This window comes from Entelurus aequoreus, linkage group LG12 (genome assembly GCF_033978785.1).
Source record: "Entelurus aequoreus isolate RoL-2023_Sb linkage group LG12, RoL_Eaeq_v1.1, whole genome shotgun sequence".
Taxonomy (NCBI): domain Eukaryota; kingdom Metazoa; phylum Chordata; class Actinopteri; order Syngnathiformes; family Syngnathidae; genus Entelurus; species Entelurus aequoreus.
The window spans coordinates 45,400,061-45,419,548 of NC_084742.1; the positions used below are offsets into that span (position 1 = coordinate 45,400,061).

Consider the following 19,488-nt stretch of genomic DNA (forward strand, 5'->3'; position numbering starts at 1 on the left):
GTTCCGAGTGTCTGAACCCGTGAGTTTTCTGTGTAACCGTACAAAATGGGCTAGAGAGCTAGCCTAAAACGTTAGCATGCTGACATTAAAATGCTAACACTTAGCACGTCAACATTAGCGCACATGCTAACAGTTTGCATGTTGCACATTATGTGGCTCTAAGGTGGATGGCTGTGGAAGTAGAGAATTTTTTTTTTAAATAGCTGCAAATTTTAGCATGCTAATGGTAACATGCTTGAAGTTAACAAGTGTTGCATACCAAGTTATATGACGCTGGGGTAAATGGTTGCAAAACTAGCTAAAAAAGAAAGCATGCTAGCAACCCACGCAGCAGAAGACTGCTATACGGATCCGCCTTCAAGTCGCCCACATTCGTTTTGGCTCCGCCTAGAGGATACAGCTCCGCCTCTGAAAATTGTACGGTCAGACAGCTGATCCTGAGCGGACTCGTGTCTGATTCGCATACGCGGACGCGACAAACCAAACCGGCGCGCGCCGCCTAGAGTTATAGGCTCCGCCTACGCGCGCTGAGCCGACCAATGTCTGCACCCGCAGACGTGGACGCGCCTACTAGCGTGTACGCGCATGAGCCAAGATCTCTGGACTTTCTTTGCTGGAACACGAACATAAGTATAGATTTATTGATTTATTGCTACATTCGCAGTAAAGATCAGCCTTTGTGTTTCCATCATCGTTTATGTATGATTGTAATGACGTTGTTTGATATTAGGACTAGCAGTAAAACTTTATATTCTGCAAAAAAAAGGCTTTATTTCCAGCGCCGCCTCCCAGAATGCTTTGCATGGGGACGTGCGTCTGACGTCACGTATACAGAAAATTCGAAATGGCTGCACGCGGTAGGTGAGGCCCGAGCGAAGAAAAGTGGAAAAGATTGTTATTCGTCAAAAAACCCACACAACGACGGTCATTTTTTCGCCGTGCTATTGTAAAATTGTCTTTTATCTGTGTTTTGTGTTCCGGGGGACCCCGACTCCAGAATGTGAAAGTTTCCCGCGTGAAGCGGTGAGTAAAAAGTTCAATACAGTTAACTTAGGCCATCTTTTGTTAGACGCTGTGAATGTGTGTAGGTTACATGCTACGATATTCCACATATTTCCAACTGCTTGAAACGAAAGCGTATTACTTTATTGTCAGTGTTGTTTAGGCCCAGGTCGCTAACGTTACTGCGTTAGTCAACAACGTAGCGCTAGTGGAAACAGCCGTTCTTTGCCATTAATATGAGTGTGTATTATTTCTTTCTTTGTTCTTTAGTGGAGCTCGAGATCCTGTTTACTGTGGACTAGCTGTGTGTGACGCCATGTTGTTTTTGTTTCCATTACAAAAAAAGGTATGTCTATGTGTTTTTTGGCATAGTTAATTGTAGAAAAAAATATAAAATGAGGTGATGTGAGTGTGAAAAATTGCTGCACATATTAAGGATCCTTTTTCTTGATCTATATTTTTGTTATTTGCTGATGTATATATTTTATATGCTGTTTTTTATTTAATTTACTTATTAGAGACTATTTTATGCTTTATTTACCTTTTTTTATTATTATTATTTTATTTACTATTATTATTATTATTTCCACATGTAAGCATAAATAATTGATCATATTAGTACATTGTTTGATTGCTTTGCTTAATGCATTCCATAATTTAATTCCACATACTGATATACTGAAGGTCTTAAGTGTTGTACGTGCGTACAAATGTTTTAAATTACATTTCTCTCTAAGATTATTTTTCTCCTCTTTTTTTGAGAAGAATTGTTGTATATTCTTGGGTAGCAGGTTATAGTTTGCTTTGTTTATAATTTTAGCTGTTTGCAAATTCACTATGTCGTGGAATTTCAGTATCTTTGATTCAATAAATAAAGGATTTGTGTGTTCTCTATATCCAACATTATATATTATTCAAACTGATCTTTTTTGTAACACCGTTAATGAATGAAGTGTACTTTTGTAATTATTTCCCCATATTTCTACACAATAACTCAGATATGTAACACTAGTGAACAGTAGAGAATATGAAGTGATTTTTTGTCTAGAACATGTTTTGCTTTATTCATTATTGACGTGTTTCTTGCTACTTTATGTTGTATATTTTTTACTTGAGATTTCCAGTTCAATTTATCATCAATCATTATACCTAGAAATTTGGTTTCATTTACTCTTTAAATTTCTGTTCCGTCTATTTGTATTTGTGTTTGACTTTCTTTTCTACTGTTACCAAATAGCATTATTTTAGTTTTACTGAGATTCAAAGATAGTCTGTTTTTGTCAAACCATCTTTTTAATTTGTTAATTTCTTCTGTTATTATTTGTATTATCTTCTGTGTGTTCTCTCCTGAACAAAACGCTGTTGTATCATCCGCAAATAATACTAACTTTAAATCTTTTGTAACTTTACAAATGTCATTTATCTAGACATTGAATCATTTAGGTCCTATATTGATCCCTAAGGTACACCACAGGATATATTTAGCGTTGTAGACGAAACCACCACATTAATATTAAAGATATGGTTAACATTCTTAGTGCTAAAGATATTCCCCTCTCCTTGTATCCCTTCTCCCAGCTCCACCGTCTCGCTGAGTGCCAGCAAGAGTCATGAGTACTTGTCAACTCGACTCCTCAACTGGAGATAACTTTCTAGGTAAAGACTGATCTCCAAAATAATATCTCAGCATCCAGTAACCATGGTTAATAGATCACAACCATTTAATACCAATTTATCTCCCTTAGCACCTCACCATGGGGAAGGATGTATTCATATGCCTTCACCAGCACATGCATTTAACATGCAGAGAGTTACACAAGGTAGGGACTGATCTCTGTATACACTACACCCATAATTTCAAACCCTACTTTAGGATTGAGCTGAAGTTCTGACTATTATGACCTGTACTTTTACCTTTCTTATAGTTCTTACCACCTTGGGGCACCATTCAGGTAAAATCTCAGCTCATCTTACTTGCTTATTTGTATACACTAACACCTGTGCATGCTTTTGTCCACGTTGTTCCTTTGACGATGAATAAATACCCCTTTTCTTTCTTTCTACATTAAGGGTGCCTTTTCATCTGATTAAATTTATAATGAACAGGGGCATTGCGGTTGTCCCAAGTGGATGGTATGATGATAGGATGGTTTTTTGGCCCAGCTATAAAAACACCGACAGAATTGAAAGGGCCGCTTTAAATGAGGAGCAGCATGTGCCAAACTGGCCAAGATTTGACGTTTCTGTTGTCCGAACTTGTGGTATGCAAATTCATAATCTTCTTGTTTAAAAATAACGTCATAGTTGCTTCTCTTTATGCTTGTAATAACCTATTGTGTCTATGTTCTGACCAGGTCTCTTGTAAGAGAGAGACCTGATTTATCATCATCAATAATAATAATATTCTGTTCAGCTCTACAGCTAATTTGAAACTCATGTTCATTTTAACATATTCAATTTTAGACAACTACAAAGACGCATTAAAAATAATGCAACAATATGGAAAGGGCTGCAACACCTCAGACCTGCAATCTGAGGCAGAGAACGAGGAGCTGCCAGAAAAAAGGAACAGGAAGCCAGTGTAAGTGTGTTCCGTCTTGTTTTTGTCATGTTTCTACAGTAATAGGAAGGTTATTTCCGGTAGCATTCAAAAATAGACCAGAGATGCTTGTACTATATGTATATTTGGCAATTTTGGTATTGCAATAATCCTAATGATATGGTTACCCAACAGCCATCGTCTCGGGGACTCAGATGATAGCGAAGAAGACCCGGGAAATAGTGACCTCACATCTCTGGGGTTGGCAAGCCAATTGCACAGGCAGAGTAAGGAATAATCTCTTAACATCGAAAACAACAAAACCACCACATTAATATTAAAGATATGGTTAACATTCTTAGTGCTAAAGATATTCCCCTCTCCTTGTATCCCTTCTCCCAGCTCCACCGTCTCGCCGAGTGACAGCAAGAGTCATGAGTACTTGTCAACTCGACTCCTCAACTGGAGATAACTTTCTAGGTAAAGACTGATCTCTGAAATAATATCCCAGCATCCAGTAACCATGGTTAACAGATCACAACCATTTAATACCAATTTATCTCCCTTAGCACCTCACCATGGGGAAGGACGCATTCATATGCCTTCACCAGCACCTGCATTAAACATGCAGAGAGTTACACAAGGTAGGGACTGAACTCTGAAATATTAGTGTATAGATAGGCCCCTTGGGTATTACCAGTCATGGTTAACTGATGGCTCTCTCACAATGCCCACCTCACTAGGAACGGCAGTCCCTCCTCGACTCCCTCCACCCCCCTCACCAGCAGCCCTCAACATGTGGCAGACCCAGGAGCCTGGATCCAGCCTGGCCTACAGGCCAACATGGCGAGGGGGAAGAATGGCCGACAACATTTCCTGCTCTGGTGAGCAATAACTGACAAATACCGGATGGTCATTCTGTGCCACAAATTTTGGAAAAAATTCAAATTCACAAGCAATCACATATTTTCTTCAAACTTTGTCAATAACTTTTGTCATTAACTAAGGTCAATAGCTAATGTCAGGATTATGAGTAATGAGGATAAACACTGAAACATGTTAATTTTATACTGCTGTTTGTCAACAGCGCCTGAGGTAATCCACATCCTTAGCCTGCTGGAAACTATTAAGCACAACCAAGACCAGCTGATTGCGAAGGTAAACTTCTTAAGCCTTGAATAGGTCAATAATTCATAATGACATTGATTTTGATTCATTATTATTTTTTAAAGAAAGAAACAGCCTACATGGCAGCTTTGTGTGATTAGAGTAAACATTGCTACATTTTCTTGTTACATTTCACCTGTTTGCTCTTTAAATACCACTTTTAATGTTTTTTATTTATTTCGATCGTATTTTTTAAAAATGTGCCCTGGGGCCGTTAAAAAATGACCTGCAGGCCGCAAATGGCCCCCGGGCCGCACTTTGGACACCCCTGGCCTACACGAATACAAACATAGAATGATAGTACAAATATAATAAGAAAACAATGTCAACCTCCCAAAGTTGGGTTATGGATATTTATTTATGCCCCCCACCCCCAACCCCCAGCCGCTGTCATCCAACAGAGCCAAACAAGTACTCTGATCAAGGAACCAAATAACGATATTGTTTAAACATTTTGGATGTCTTGCACACCTATACCCTGATCACAAATTCATAGTTTACGCACCTTATTTTAACCACCTCCAGTAACTAAGTCTTTTTTTTTTTTTTTCAAATGTAATCTCCTTAATACCTATCACATATTTTGTATTGTGTAAGCATACTTGGCTTTGGATGCTTCCTACCATAAACATAAACGTATCTGTCTTGTAATCTTGTTTGATTACAGGTGCTGTGAGTAAAAATGTGTTGACAAGGTCAGCCACGGACGCTGAGGTCACCAAACACGCCATCAGGTGGTTCAACTTGGCGGGGGATCGGGCAACGAGGAGACGAGTCCCGCTTCCACCTCCTCAGGAGGAATAGAGATGTATATGTATAAATAAACAACCTTTTATTGGACTTCTTGTCATTCACCAGTTATTCATTTTCTGATATGTTAGCTGTGCATGGAGCAGTGTTTCCTTGAAGTTGTAGCCTAATAGATTAAATATGTATATTTACTTTTTAAATATATATTATATATATTTACTTTATAGAGTGAATTGACCATTTTCTGTTTCTGCCTATTGACAATATTGTTAGTTTAAAAATACAAGGCAATGCATATGTAAGCCTATATTGCTGTAGTAGGGCTTAGTGAATTTTTTAGTTTCCTATTTTATCCTACAGCAAGAACAGAAGGGATTTTGAAATTAAGATAAAGGGGTCCAAAACGGCCAGATGAGCCAGGGTTTTTATGAGTCCGTTGCTGGTCCGCGGCGGGAGGTTAGGCTTTGATCTTGGGTGCGGAGCGGATGCAGCGCGCCGTCACGGCGCACCCGCCGTCACGGCGCACCCGCCGTCACGGCGCACCCGCCGCGGAAATAAGGCTTTGATCATGGGTACGGAGCGGATGCAGCGCGCCGTCACGGCGCACCCGCCGCGGAAATAAGGCTTTGATCATGGGTGCGATGCGGATGCAACGCGCCGCCACGGCGGATCAGCTACCCGCCGCCGTGGCGGATACGTTCCTGAGTGCAAATGGACGCCGATGCGGGTACATTTCGCGGTTCCGTTCCGGAAAGCGCGATACCTGCGCGGGGGATCCGCCGCGTAGTGTTTTTACTGTGTGGGAAGCTAACATTAGCATGTTAAAAGTTAGCATGTGTCACATACCAAGTTGTATGACTAAGATGTATAGCTGTAGAATTAGAGAAAAAGTGTCAAATTAGTTAAAAAGGTCACTATGATGCTGCTTGTATATCATATGTAACCGTGTTAAAGGCAATCCCAGTTAGGGGAAAATAACCAACACTAATCCATAGGAACTAACATTTGTTAGCTCTCTGTGGTAACTGTCATTATGTACATGTAATCATCATGCATTTGGACGGTCTCCTCGGAGAAACACTAACATGCATAATTTTTAAAGATGGCTACTACACGCCAAAACCACAAACTGTAATACCCTTGTCAGCCTGTAGGAGTCATACATCATTAAGGACTACAACCGAGATGGTGGACAGCTTTAAAAACTAAAAAATGTAAATGGCCACCGGATATGATGTATACTTCCTGTTTCCGGTCTAGGCCATGCCCACTTCCGGTGGTCATAAATTAATCCCCCCCAAGCCCCCCTTAATTAGTGGGTCCATGGAGGCCACGCCCACTTCCTGGGAAGGTCATTAACCCCCCTCACTTCCAGTCATAAAACAATCCCCCATATTCCCCGGTGGCCCCCACCCCCTTTTTTGGTGGGCCTAAATCTTCTTCCAAAGTGGCTACCACACACCAAAACCACAAACTGTCATACCCTTGTCAGCCTGTAGGAGTCATAAATCATTAAGGACTACAATCTAGATGGTGGACAGCTTAAAAAAAAAAATTCAAAATTAAAATGGCCACCGGATATGATGTATACTTCCTGTTTCCGGTTTAGGCCATGCCCACTTCCGGGGGTCATAAATCAATCTCCCGATATCTCCCCTTAATTAGTGGGTCCATGGAGGACCTTCCCAGGAAATGGGAATGCCCTCCATGGTCATAAACCCCCCCTCACTTCCGGTCATAAAACAATCCCCTACATTCCCCGGTAGCCGCCCCCCCCCCCTTTTTTTTTGGTGGGCCTAAATCTTCTTCCAAAGTGGCTACCACACACCAAAACCACAAACTGTCATACCCTTGTCAGCCTGTAGGAGTCATACATCATTAAGGACTACAACCGAGATGGTGGACAGCTTTAAAAACTACAAAATTACACAAAACAATACCCCCCATCCCACGGTGGCCCCCCTTTTTTGGTGGGCCTATATCTTCTCACATGCAGTGATTGTCAGTCAAAGGCAGTCTTTTAAATAGCCTTAGAAAAATGCATGTTATTGTCTGTGCAGTCTTGGCAAAAAAAGGTTTTTAGTCAGCGTTAAAGTCCCTTCAATCTGTGCTTCTGCTGAGTTTAAAGTGTTTGGTTTGGCTAGTCTCTCCCTGTCAGAGAGTGGAGGCGGGAGGAAGAAACTAGGTGAATCAGAGGCTTCCCCGTCCCTGCTGATGGAAAAAAAAAACAAAAACCCACCAAGACTTCGGCTTACTGAGCAAACACAACTGACAATGACGTTGCTATTTTAGCTCAGAGTAAATAACGAGGCGTGGGGACACAAAGTGTGACCTATATGGCGACCTGGCGCCGGATAAATAGGCAGCGTAATTGTCGTGCTGCAGGTGGAATGTGTGCGAGGTGGGAGTAGAGCCCTGGCCGGTTGTCATAAAAACAGCAGGCGGTCCGAGAAGACATGAGCTCACCATCGTTAGAATGAAGGGCGTGGCCAAGTTTGTCACCGCTGTGGACCTGATGTTGCCGTGGAGACAGAACACTCACATATTGGCTTAGTCCCACACCACTGGGAAATTAAAACAGCAGCCCAGTGCAACAGGCATTTGTGTGTGTGTGTGTGCTCAGGTGCACGCTGCATACATTGCCTAATTACAATGACAATAATGTCAGCCATTTTTGGAGACATATTCACCACGCTTGTCCGGCGTTAGTCGTCAAGCGGGGAGAAGCAATTACTGGCCTATCAGATCAGTGTGTGCGTTATTTGTTATTGTGCTGACAACAAAAATGTACACAACAACATTTTGATACACGATCACAATGTCAATAGACGGCGACGACGTGGACGCAAAAAAAAGTGAACCATTTTATTACATTAAAATGTTCCATACAAACAATGCATACACACTAGTTTCATATTGCTTCAAACGAAAGCTTCTTTTCCCGCTTGAGTCCCGGTAAAACAACTCTGTAACAAAGTATAAGTACAACATTTATGAAAATATAAATCTCTAAACAGGTAATCAGTACAAAGAATACCATTATAAACATTCATCACCATATTGTCAACTAGGAGTTGCAAACATAGAAGTTGTTAAAAGTCATTCAAGTTACCTTAACGTACAAATAATACCGTTTACTGGCTTCCACGTGGTCACATTCAAATAACGCTTAAAATTGGCATTCCAATATATTAGCAGAGGACTCTTCTTTTTTTTCCTTTTTGTTTTTAAACAATAACACATTTTGTCTATCATGAACACAAAATACAGTTCAACATTGAAACCATTTTGTAACAATACCGTTGCACCACAAGCCTCATTAAACAAAATAAACACAACTTAGATGGGGACTTTGGCAATTACATGATATCGTAAACTTTATTGAGAGAATCCAGGGAATATTTTAAAGCTTGATGCTGCTACCTTGTTTGAAAGGAACCAAGGGCCATCATCTTAAAACTGAGTCAACATAGAAGGTGGATTAGCCCTTTGAGAGGAGGGTGTGTGTGGCTTAGTCTCAGGTCAACATTACAGTACTTAATCACAGCTGGAGCTGATCCTAACAATGTTGAGTTATGTGGGCTTTCTTTAACTGCCAAGATCAGGGGTTTCCAAAATGTTTCCTCCCAGGACCACTTTGATACATGTTCATTAAAGACACTACAACCAATAAACCAATCCATATAATAAAAGTTAAAAGTTAAAGTCCCGACGATAGTCAAACACACACTAGGTGTAGTGAAATTATCCTCTGCATTTGACCCATCCCCATGTTCACCCCCTGGGAGGTGAGGGGAGCAGTGAGCAGCAGCGGTGGCCGTGCTCGGGAATCATTTTGGTGATTTAACCCCCAATTCCAACCCTTGATGCTGAGTGCCAAGCAGGGAGGCAATGGGTCCCATTTTTATAGTCTTTGGTACGACTCACTTTGAACTCACGGCCTTCCAGTCTCAGGGCGGACACTCTAACCACAAAGCCACTGAGCAGGATAATGCTAGCATATATTAGCTTTGTGTCATCTTTATTAATATATTTCATTTTTATAACTTGCAGAGGGTCGATAAAAAAAACAAGGTGCCGGCAGAAAAATAACTTTGGACACCCCTGACCAAGATGTATGTCAAACTGCATAACAAAGGCATTTTTGTCAAAGGTACAGTTAAAAGTACAGTTTACAATAAATGTATTATTTGTCCACAAATCTTGTGGACATATCCTTTTCTTGTTTAGTCTTTGCAACAATAATAAAGGCAGGACAAAGTACCTGGACGTCCTCTTGTGTTACGGTAGGCAAATCCTGTTTGAAAACTGTGTTAAGACAACTCCAGATCAGCTAAAACAACTAACACCATACTCCATACAGGAATAAATCTAATATTTGCTCACAAACCACCAATAAAGTGCTTCCACCTAGTGTCTAAACCTCTAAATATACTGTATATTCACAGGGCCAAATGGACTTACAACATTGTTCTGTTGTCTTATCGACTTGTGAACACTAACTCCACTAGACCTAAAGCAAGTACACTGATTAAGGCGTGCCTGTGCATGGTGCTCTGCTACACTGTTTGCTCCTTAGTGGTGTTCCCCTTTTCAAACATACAGCTCACAGGATGATGGAACTGCAGGCAAAACAACTGTTGTCACAAGGAGCAACCTGTCACTCCTGTGTGTGTATGTGTGTGTGTGTATACTGTGTTTACAAATTCCCTGCTTTTTCATAAATCTTGTGGTCTGCACATAAAGTACATTTAGAAATTCCAGGCACTCACTTTGATTGCATTAAGCACAATAACATTTTAAGGAGTTGCACAAATTGCAGCAGCCAAAAAGAGCTATGCACATACAGTATTTTTTTGTACATACCAAATGATGTAACCCTATGGCCCACGATGTAAATTAACATATTGTACAATGAAAGTGGCAAAGGTGACTGGAATGGCTTGGACAATGTTCTGTCACTGATACATTTGAAAGATACCTTTGTTCTTCAAATGCAAAAAGGACACATTAACGGCAAACTCATATCACATAGAATTTGTTTTCCTTCATGCGTTATTTTCCCCAACCATCTGAATGTAAAACCAACCAAAACAGCGTGACAGCTAGACAATATATCTTTTGAGTGTAGCGTTTAAATAGTCTGACAAACGCCTGAAATTTGCAGCTGAATCATGTGGCTGTAAACAAGAGTCCACCATAACATCCCCCCTCCTAGATTCTGAAACTCCCGGCATCGCTTCGCCATACCAATTTTTTTTCAAAATTCCCACACGCTCACTGCAGCAACTCTGCCTTTTTCGTTGGCGTAGTAGACTCACCTTCACCGGAGTCAGACACATTGATTGGGCTGTCCCTGGAGAAGACTTCTGTTGATTCCCTCCAAATGCAGTCAGCGACACTCTTAAAGGAATGATTGCCACATTTGGGCCGCACTTTCTGTGAAGCATTGTTGACTATCTGGCGGCTGTTGGAGGTGGCTATTTTGATCTTGAGCGCAGCATCTACACGGTCCACCACAGTGTATGTGCCAATGCTGCCATCCTCAAAGCCAATGATGATGTTCAAAGCTCTTTGAGAGAGTGAAAGGAAAGTGGGTGTCTTATATAAAGAGCATGTGCCAATGCTTTTACCGTCAGCAAGGCGCATCACAATCAAATTGGAAACAACGCCGGCTTCGTCGTCCTCATCACAGTTGCGAAAGCAGACATATACGAGATAGCGGCCGTCTCGTGATAATTTCTGACGCCAGATTATACCGGCAGCATGAACAAGCCTCAGTTTCCCGCTGTGCAAGTCCAGCACATTAATATTCTCGTCACCTTTGGACACAATTCCTTGTTTGCCATTGGGTGAGATCTGGAAATCCTCAAGATTTTTGAGGAAGTTGGCCGGCAACTGGACACGCCTGCAAACGGCCTCGTCCGCCACGCTCCAGATGAAAACGGTCTCTGTGGATGTGATGAACACGACGCAGTCGGGGCAGTCAGGGATAAGTTTGAAACTGACGATAGTGATGCCATCATCACAAACAAATTTTTTGGATACGCTGCCTGACCACAAGCTGACAGCAAGGAGCTTGTTTTTGGAGGTTCCTACAAGAAATGTGTTGGCTGTAGTGATCAATGCGTTCTGGAGGGTGACCAAGATGTTGCACACCTTGTGTCCTGTGGCAAGTCTCCAAACCCTTGAGGCATTTTGCTCACAAAGGGAAACAACAAACTGGTCGTTGTGGGTGATTAGCAACTGGGATATTCTCTGTCCGTTGATGCGAAAAATGTTCTCCCCAGAGTTGGTTTGCCAAATGTACTGACTGCACTTGTCATCTGAAGTTACCATTAGATCACCTGAGGAGGTTAGCACACAATTCTCCACTATGCCCTCATGCTTAAAAACAGTCTCTATAAATCCAGTGCCAAAATTCCACTTGTGGACTGCTTCTGAGCCATCCATTGTAAACACATAATCCTCTCTGCCAGACAACTGCAATGTTTGGATCTTCTTTCCTGTTTTGTCAATATTAGACATTGCTGTGATGATATCAATGTCCCAGACAGACAGCACTCCACTGCTTGCAACAGAAAGGAGCAGATTGTGGTGAACTGATTTGATGAGTTTGACAATGGCCCCTGATATCTCAATCAGGCTGGCCATGCATTGCCCGCTGTCCCTTCTCCACACAAAGATGGAAGAGGTGTTCTCCATTGAGGCCACAATGCTTTGTCCGTTTTTGGAGAGAACTGCAGCGACAAAGCGTTCGCTACGTTTGGCTTTAAACTTCTCCACCATTTTCCACACTTTTGTATCTAGGACCTCAATACTTCTGGCCTTGCATAAGAGAATTGAGCGCTGGTCTTCAGACAGCTCAATGCTCAGCACTTCACTATCATCTCCTCTGCAGTCATAATCCTCCATCAATCGTGGGTTGGTGATTTCTTTAGTGTTCCATACTGAGAGACTACCCTCATTGTCAATCATCACCATTTGGTTGAGAGTGTCCAGGACAAGGATTGACTTGACAAAACCTCCAGAAAACTCAGATGTAACAGTGGCCAACTTGTCCCCATTTCCAAGATGAAAGATGGATGCAGTGTTGAGGTACTGACCACAGAAAGCATACATTCCATCTGGAGAGCACTGGACACAAGTCACCTCGTACCAGCAATGGAACTGATAGAGAGGCCAGCCGTAAAGTAAGTCGATGACATTGACGTCTTTACTGGCCTCAAGCCAAGCTAAAGCATGGTGAGTGGACAAAGTGAAGCCATTGATGAAGGCCACTCCACCAGTGATGCCACCGTGTTTGGACCCCTTGATTTCAACCTCTGATAAAAGGCAGGATTTATGATTATCATAGATTAGAAGTGTGTTTTTAGTGGTAGCCACAACAAGATATTTTTCATCACTGGTTAGTCTGATTCCCAGCACAACAGATTTGGCTGTGTCGATCTGTCGTAGCAGTTGTCTGCTCTCGACATCCCACGTGCTGACAGACCCATCTTCAAGCGCTACAAGGACAATGTTTGGGGCTAGGGTGGGCAGGATCTCCACAATCTGCATGTAACTTGAGCACAAAGGAAGTCTCTCCGGACTGTACGTGACATCCATCGAGGAGTGCAGAGGCACAATTGAGCAGTACTTCGGACCATCCTTGTCGCACTCCAGAAGGAGGTGTCGAAGTTTGGGCAAGGAGGTGACAACTGGCAAAAGCCTTTGCTGCAGTTCTGCTGAGAGGGATGCTGGGTTTTTCAAGACTTTTACCTTGATGCTGCTGAGAGTGGTGGATAGAAACTTCAGTTCTTTTTCTTGCGTGTAACTGTAGGCCAAGTCAATATCGTTCAAGGCCTTATCAAATTGGCCAATCTTGATCATTGTGTAGAGCCAGCTAAAGTTCATAATGACGCCAAACATGAGATCATCAGTGCGTCCACTTCTGGTGAGGTGGAACACCAACTCTGTCATCTTCCTGTGGTTGACAAAAAAAATGTCAGGCTCCAGTAGGTTGCACTGAAAGACCCAAGGTTGCTCCGGTGTTTGCCTGTCATAAGAGTACTTGTCAGATGATGTTTTCTCATGGGATTGTTGATGGTGGGGGTTTTTGTGGTGTGATATATTTTGGGAAGTGAAATGATTGTTGTCATATGTAAAAATCTTCTTTCTGCCCCCTGACCATGCCCCCAGAAAGTACTCCGCTAGTAGGCTGTGCATTTGATGGACATCCTCCTCGTTGCTTAGGTACAGTTTTTGGGCAATGAGATGAAGATGTCTGTTGGCCCAGACCATCAGGGTGACATTGCGTACCTGACGTTCCACTAGATAACCTTCCAGCTCCTCTTTGAGCCTCGCTACCAAATCACAAGAGATCCTCAAGGGATTTTTGAGGTAAGATGCAACTATAACATCACCAAGAACTATGTTATCCAGGGATAAGATATCCTCTAACTCAACTTCAGTTAACCCTGCCTTAGCCATGGTGATATATCCTAATGCTCTAAAGACAAATCTTTGGCCCAACTTATTCTCTACTGAATAGAACAGCTGTTCTATGCTTTCATGAACAGTGGAGCACAGAGATTTTTCATCAACATCTTTGTGGGACTTCCAGTGGACAACCTCTCTGTAGATTAAATTGACAAACATTGGCAATGTACACTTGGCTAGAGCCTCGTTGACATAGATCTGCTGGCCTGAGGTGACCTTTCTCTTCACACCAAGTAACTGTTGCTTTAACGTCTGGCTGCAAACCTTGCGGTCTCTCTGGGTTAATTCTACATAATAGTCCTCATCATGGATGCTATGTCGGAGCTTCTGCAGAATGCCATGTTTATTGGGCAATGTTGAGATGACAATGCGGACTGTCCGAGGGAGGTGTATGGGGAGCCACCAGAGCTTCCGGGCTTCGTCGGCATCTGACAGCTGCTCCAAGGCATCCAGTACGATGACCAAAGGCCTGTGAAAGGAGGATTCCCCAAGAAGGTTGATCAGGAGCTCCCTCATCTCCTGGATCTTGTTAGGCAAAAAGTGAATCAAGCAGCGATAATTTATTGCAATCTGTTCACAGATGCTCTGGAGGAGGGTGCGCAAGTCTGTAGAGGGCTGACTTGAGCCAATGAAACGGACAATGACCACTGGGTCAGTTTCAGGGCCCATCTCTTTCTGTAGCCACATGTAGGCCTGAAGAACAACAATGTGGACAGAGGTTTAAGGTTGCATCACACCACATATTTTGTTGAATTGATACTAACACTAGACTGAGTGATCTTACCTGTTTGGCAACTTCCGAAAGCAGCAACGTTTTTCCTGTGCAGGGTCCTCCGTGCACCACAAGCGGACTCATCCTACTCCCCTTAGATGGTAAAATGTACTCCTGCAGGTAATCTAAGAACTCAGTTTTATATTCATACAATGCTGCGTAGGCTTTGCAAAGGGACAAGTGCTGCAGGATCTCATCGTACAGTGGGTCAGTCTCTGTGTCAAAGTTCTGCTGGACTGTGGCCTGAATGATATCCACCATGTCCTCGTAGAACTGTTTGCACAGACCCTCAACATAATGGCTCTCCACTTCCTGGGAGTAGCCGAGTTTCATGTCGCAATGTGTGACAGAGGAGTAAACACGAAGGTTGGACGCCGCCACCACTGTTGGTATAAACTCATCCCGCACCTTCAACAGGCGCTCGTAGGCTTCCTGGTTGCGCATGATGCGATCACCGCTCACCACAATGTCCATGTAGCGGGACATCTCCGGGAGTTTGGCAAAACGGTCAAAGTTTGAGATTTTGCGTATGTAGCAAACACATTTCCTGAGAAAGGCAGGAGTTTGTTTCCCAAGGGCAAAGTCTAATTCATCCTCCAACGCTAAAATGAGAGAAACAAAAAAATAACATTGTCTTATTTGTCACTTTAGTACACACTGACAAATTGCATGTGGAAACCTAAACTAAATGGATACTATTTTCCTAAGCTGTCAATAGTAAGCTGATTAAGATGCAGCTTGAGTATAATGCTCGACATCTTCCTTAGATAGAAGTCTAACAGATGTAGATTTCTTTCAGGCGATAATCTGAGAAGCTTTAGTAACCCTTTTGCCAGCGATTACATTGATTTCCCCCGAGCTTCATTTAATTGGAGCCAAAGTTGATAACGGCACGACTGAAGGGTAAAAGAGGCTCCCCGCAAAGAGTCTACCAGTATCTCTTGTGTAGTTTTGTTCACACACGAGCCTGCTAATTTGATCCCAGAGACACAATTGTGAAAGAAAAACTTTGTCCTTATAGGAGCTCAATTAAAGAGTATAACATTTTTCTTACACTAAAGAATATCCCCTGATTCAAGTTTTTATTATTTATTATTGACTGTTGTTTATCCCTTTGCAACAACACATTGTAATTGGCAAGCTACTGTCAGAAAACAGTGATTAATAAGAATAAGATGCATGCTCTGACATGGAAAATGCAGACCTGAAACTAACCAGAGCAAAGGAATTTCTTAGCCTCAGTGCCCTGCATTGTCCCCTTCTCTTGAAGCTGCAGCACTGCCGTACGGAAAATCCGCTTGATCTCCTCAGACACTTTCCTCCAGGCCTTGTCATTCTTGGTCTTGGCTGCCCCGCTGGACTCCATCTAAGTTGGATGGCAGGCAGGGAAAGGACAGATTGAATTTAGCCTACAGACTTGCGTCACACTGAGAAATGACTGCAGAAAGGGGATGCATGCAGAACTGCTTGACTGAATATTAGAATTTCGAATTTCGAAGTGAACTTTTTTATGCACTTTCTGGTATAACACAAAGTTTAAGACGAAGAAATGAGAAACAAAACATCGCAAAGGCAGGCAAGTCGACCAACGCTATATGGGGTAACCTGCAAGCTCTTTCATTGATACACTCACAGAGTTCTGGTAATTCTTCAGCATTTGGGCTTTAGGTTTGAGGTAGTATGCGGGTGGCACAGAGTTTTCATCCCTGCAGTACCACTCGTCCAAGATGTGTGTGTCCAGCCCAGCCTCTACCGCTGCATCCAAGATCATCTCAAACTCAGCTGATTCCACCTCACCAGGCACTCGGATGCTGCCATACTTCTCTCCTACCAAACCCTGAAGAAAGTGAGATGGGACAAGAAGAGATTAGCCAGGCAAATAATCAGTCAGTGGCATGGAAAAGTATTCAAAACCATCTATCTGCAGCGCTGTTGAAGTGTTTTCAGCACCGTTAGGACGTCTACCAATGTGTGTATGCACTATTTACTAAGTGTGTGACTAACTATGATAATTACTCCACGTCATGACAGAAAACAAAGAGAAACAAGCAGTGCTGAACTTGCTTCTGGCTTTTTTCCAATTAGACAGGAATATTTTTGTTGTTCGGTTATAGTCTTTTTAAAAAATACTGTATGCTTTTTGCTCCGTCATTGGAAAATGGCATATCAATTTTGGTCTGGGCATTATTAAAAAAAAAGTCTTAATGCATGAAACGATTAATGTCTCCATTTTAAACTCTTAAGAACATGAGCAGATTTTCTTTATGTGTAAAAAGACTGGCCCGGAACCTAATACAGTAGTTAAATACAGGGATGTAGATGTGTAAAGATAACGTGTGTGGGCCCATTAGTTTAGTATTCTAATCATCACCACCCATGTCTTCATCTTTACACAGCAAATCTCTTCTCCTGTCTTTGGCGCAAACTTTTGACAGCTAATTTGGTATTATCTGGGCTATTCCTTGATGTGCTCCATCCGCCACATTCAAGGACAACCTTCGAGAGAAATGAAGCTTTCCACTTCACGACTGGTTGATCTTTATTTCCCGTGTCGGAGCACATTCGCAGCCTCAGGGAAAATCCACTAAACTCCAAGGCGCAGGACTGAAAAGGAAAATTATGCTTGCAACACTGGTGGCAGTGGCGCCTCAGAGCCATGCCAGGTCGGGCTGGTCCTGGTTGCCTTGGCAGTCGCAACAAGAGCAGATGCGGGCAACACGTCAAATCAAGGTCTGTTGGACAGCATCCTCAATGACGTGTGTCTATGTTGCACACAATCCTGAAGGAATAAATCAGCTGTGAAGCAACAATGCACAAAAGAATGTCGCCCCTTTTAACAAAAAAAATCTGGAGTTTGTAAGAGCACTGGTTGGTACTGAAGAAAACGGGCCAAAAAGAGTCCAAGTCTTTGTCCTTTCAGGATTTATAGTCAGACTATGCGCAGTTTGCATTATGAGTCCTCTGGGATGGGCAACTAAGTTATCGTGTGCACGTATATCTGGAACTACAGTATGAATTAACAAACAATCCCTTGCTCCATCAATCAACAAAATAGACTGCCTGCTGTATCTATCGTTCTGCTACATGCTCTGCCCACCTGGAGCCACAAACATCTCTCTGAAGAAGCAATGGCTGCGGAACGTGCGCAACTCATGCTTACTGCTCAAACAGAACCCTCAATGAATTTTTGGAATGCTGCTTGATCATCTTCCATGCAGGGGTCATACTTCCTGAACCGATCATGTTAGACTTACATCAACCCTAACCAAAATAAAGGCTTCTCTATCTCCAGCTATCCCATTGCACGAGTAGATGGAAGAAAAAGCACAATTGAAAATGGCGAGGCTGAGATGCGTCCTTGAGGCAATTATCAAGTGTTTTTGGTTTTTCTTTTTAAATGGGAGGGCTGAGAATTTGAGACCGTTGGAAAGCTGAAAAGTTGAGTAGAAAAGAAGAAAGACAGTCGTGGCTCATTGTCATGCTTACCATCACCATGCCAACCCCTGCAATTGCCATGGAAACAATCTTTATTGACAGATTACAGAAAAGCCCGCCCCTGTCCAGGTATGTCACATGCGGACTTGTGTGTGTGTTTGTAGCTCTAAATGGTTCTGATTTAACAGCTGGATGTCTCTTTGGAGACTTAAGACTATTGGATTTCAAGGCTCCTGCACAAACTTTGTGGTAATTTCACCTTTTATGGATTATTTACATTATTGGTTTAAGTTTTATTTTGGTGGTATTGAACAGGAAATTTAGACCACAGCACATGAAGTGCTCTAAATTGCGTTTTTTCACGGCTGAACACGTTTATGTGGGAATACTGATTTGATTTTAGTGGAAACACATATGTACGATGGGGGATATGGCCTAAAATCTATATGCGATATATATTGCAGCCTCCTGAGATAACAATATATTTCACAATATATTATTTGGGATGTAAATGATAGGGGTGTAACGATTAACCGATACGGTACAGATCGATTTAAAGTCATATTTTTAAAGTATATCGATCTGTGCTCGGCAAGTTGGTCTTCCGGAAGATAGGTATCGATAGAACATAGATTTAAAAGACAATGTATCGATTTTATTGATTCTTGAAAAACGAAAATATTGGATTTAAAAAACGGCAAACTTCATATGACGTTTAGCATTTTTTTTTAACGAAAAGGACGTTAAACGTTAAGTCTGTCTGCCCGTCTGTGGTGTCATCAAAACAAAAATGGCGGATACCTACGAAAGGTCATACCAAAGGTCTTACCAAATGCAAATGCGACAAGACAATATCATAAATTACAACACAACAACTTTCAGCTAGAGCATGATTGCAAAAGCTACAACTAATAAAAACGACATAATACCGTATTTTCCGGACTACAAAGGCGCACTTAAAATCTTTTTTTTCCCTCAAAACTCAAAAACTTGTGCGCCTTATAACCCGGTGCGCCTAATGTAAATAATAAGTTTGGTTGAGCTTACCCACCTAAAGCTATTTTATTTAGTACATGGTGTAATGATAAGTGTGACCAGTAGATGGCAGTCAAACATAAGATATAAGTGTAGGCTGCACTATGATGGCAATGTGTCTCAAGTAAACAACACCAACATTTTAAATGTTCCATTGAAAATATAGAACATTACACACGGCGCTCAAAAATCTATCAAAATATTTTAGTACGACTTTGGTAAACTATGAAGCCGCACCGCTTGATGGATTGTACTGTGCTTCAACATACGAGTATTATTATGGTGTGTGTATAAGGTAAGACATTAT

General features: G+C 42.0%; 2 protein-coding genes across 7 annotated transcripts in view; one reads left to right on the plus strand and one right to left on the minus strand.

Annotated features, from left to right (window-relative positions):
- LOC133662258 (NACHT and WD repeat domain-containing protein 2) overlaps positions 1 to 19,488 on the minus strand; it is a 169,516-nt gene that overhangs the window by 88,582 nt on the left and 61,446 nt on the right. For 5 of the 6 annotated variants that reach the window (XR_009828084.1, XM_062066089.1, XM_062066090.1 and 2 more), the window contains exons 5-8: positions 16,345 to 16,548; positions 15,927 to 16,077; positions 14,724 to 15,313; positions 10,780 to 14,632 (exon numbers count right to left, since the gene is read on the minus strand). Coding sequence is in view for 5 of the 6 variants with exons in the window: in XM_062066089.1 (XP_061922073.1) it covers positions 10,780 to 14,632; positions 14,724 to 15,313; positions 15,927 to 16,077; positions 16,345 to 16,548 (4,798 nt within the window). In the remaining variant the exon portion in view is untranslated. Of the gene's footprint in view, positions 1 to 8,207; positions 8,425 to 10,779; positions 14,633 to 14,723; positions 15,314 to 15,926; positions 16,078 to 16,344; positions 16,549 to 19,488 lie in introns of those variants that run through there. The other variant, XM_062066091.1, reaches the window with a different exon arrangement.
- LOC133662860 (uncharacterized) lies at positions 315 to 5,538 on the plus strand. The gene is made up of 12 exons (XM_062067035.1): positions 315 to 1,023; positions 1,273 to 1,348; positions 2,581 to 2,658; positions 2,748 to 2,822; positions 2,928 to 2,954; positions 3,466 to 3,583; positions 3,737 to 3,828; positions 3,944 to 4,021; positions 4,111 to 4,185; positions 4,285 to 4,425; positions 4,629 to 4,699; positions 5,376 to 5,538. The coding sequence occupies exons 3-12, from the start codon at positions 2,613 to 2,615 to the stop codon at positions 5,382 to 5,384; spliced, it is 732 nt and encodes a 243-aa protein (XP_061923019.1). The 5' UTR covers positions 315 to 1,023; positions 1,273 to 1,348; positions 2,581 to 2,612; the 3' UTR covers positions 5,385 to 5,538.

Coding starts and splice junctions, on each gene's coding strand:
- LOC133662860 (XM_062067035.1), top strand. CDS start 2,613: ATGAGTACTTGTCAACTCGACTCCTCAACTGGAGATAACTTTCTAG. Junction 2,955..3,465: donor CACCTTGGGGCACCATTCAG/GTAAAATCTCAG, acceptor ATTCAATTTTAG/ACAACTACAAAGACGCATTA. Junction 4,426..4,628: donor CGACAACATTTCCTGCTCTG/GTGAGCAATAAC, acceptor GTTTGTCAACAG/CGCCTGAGGTAATCCACATC.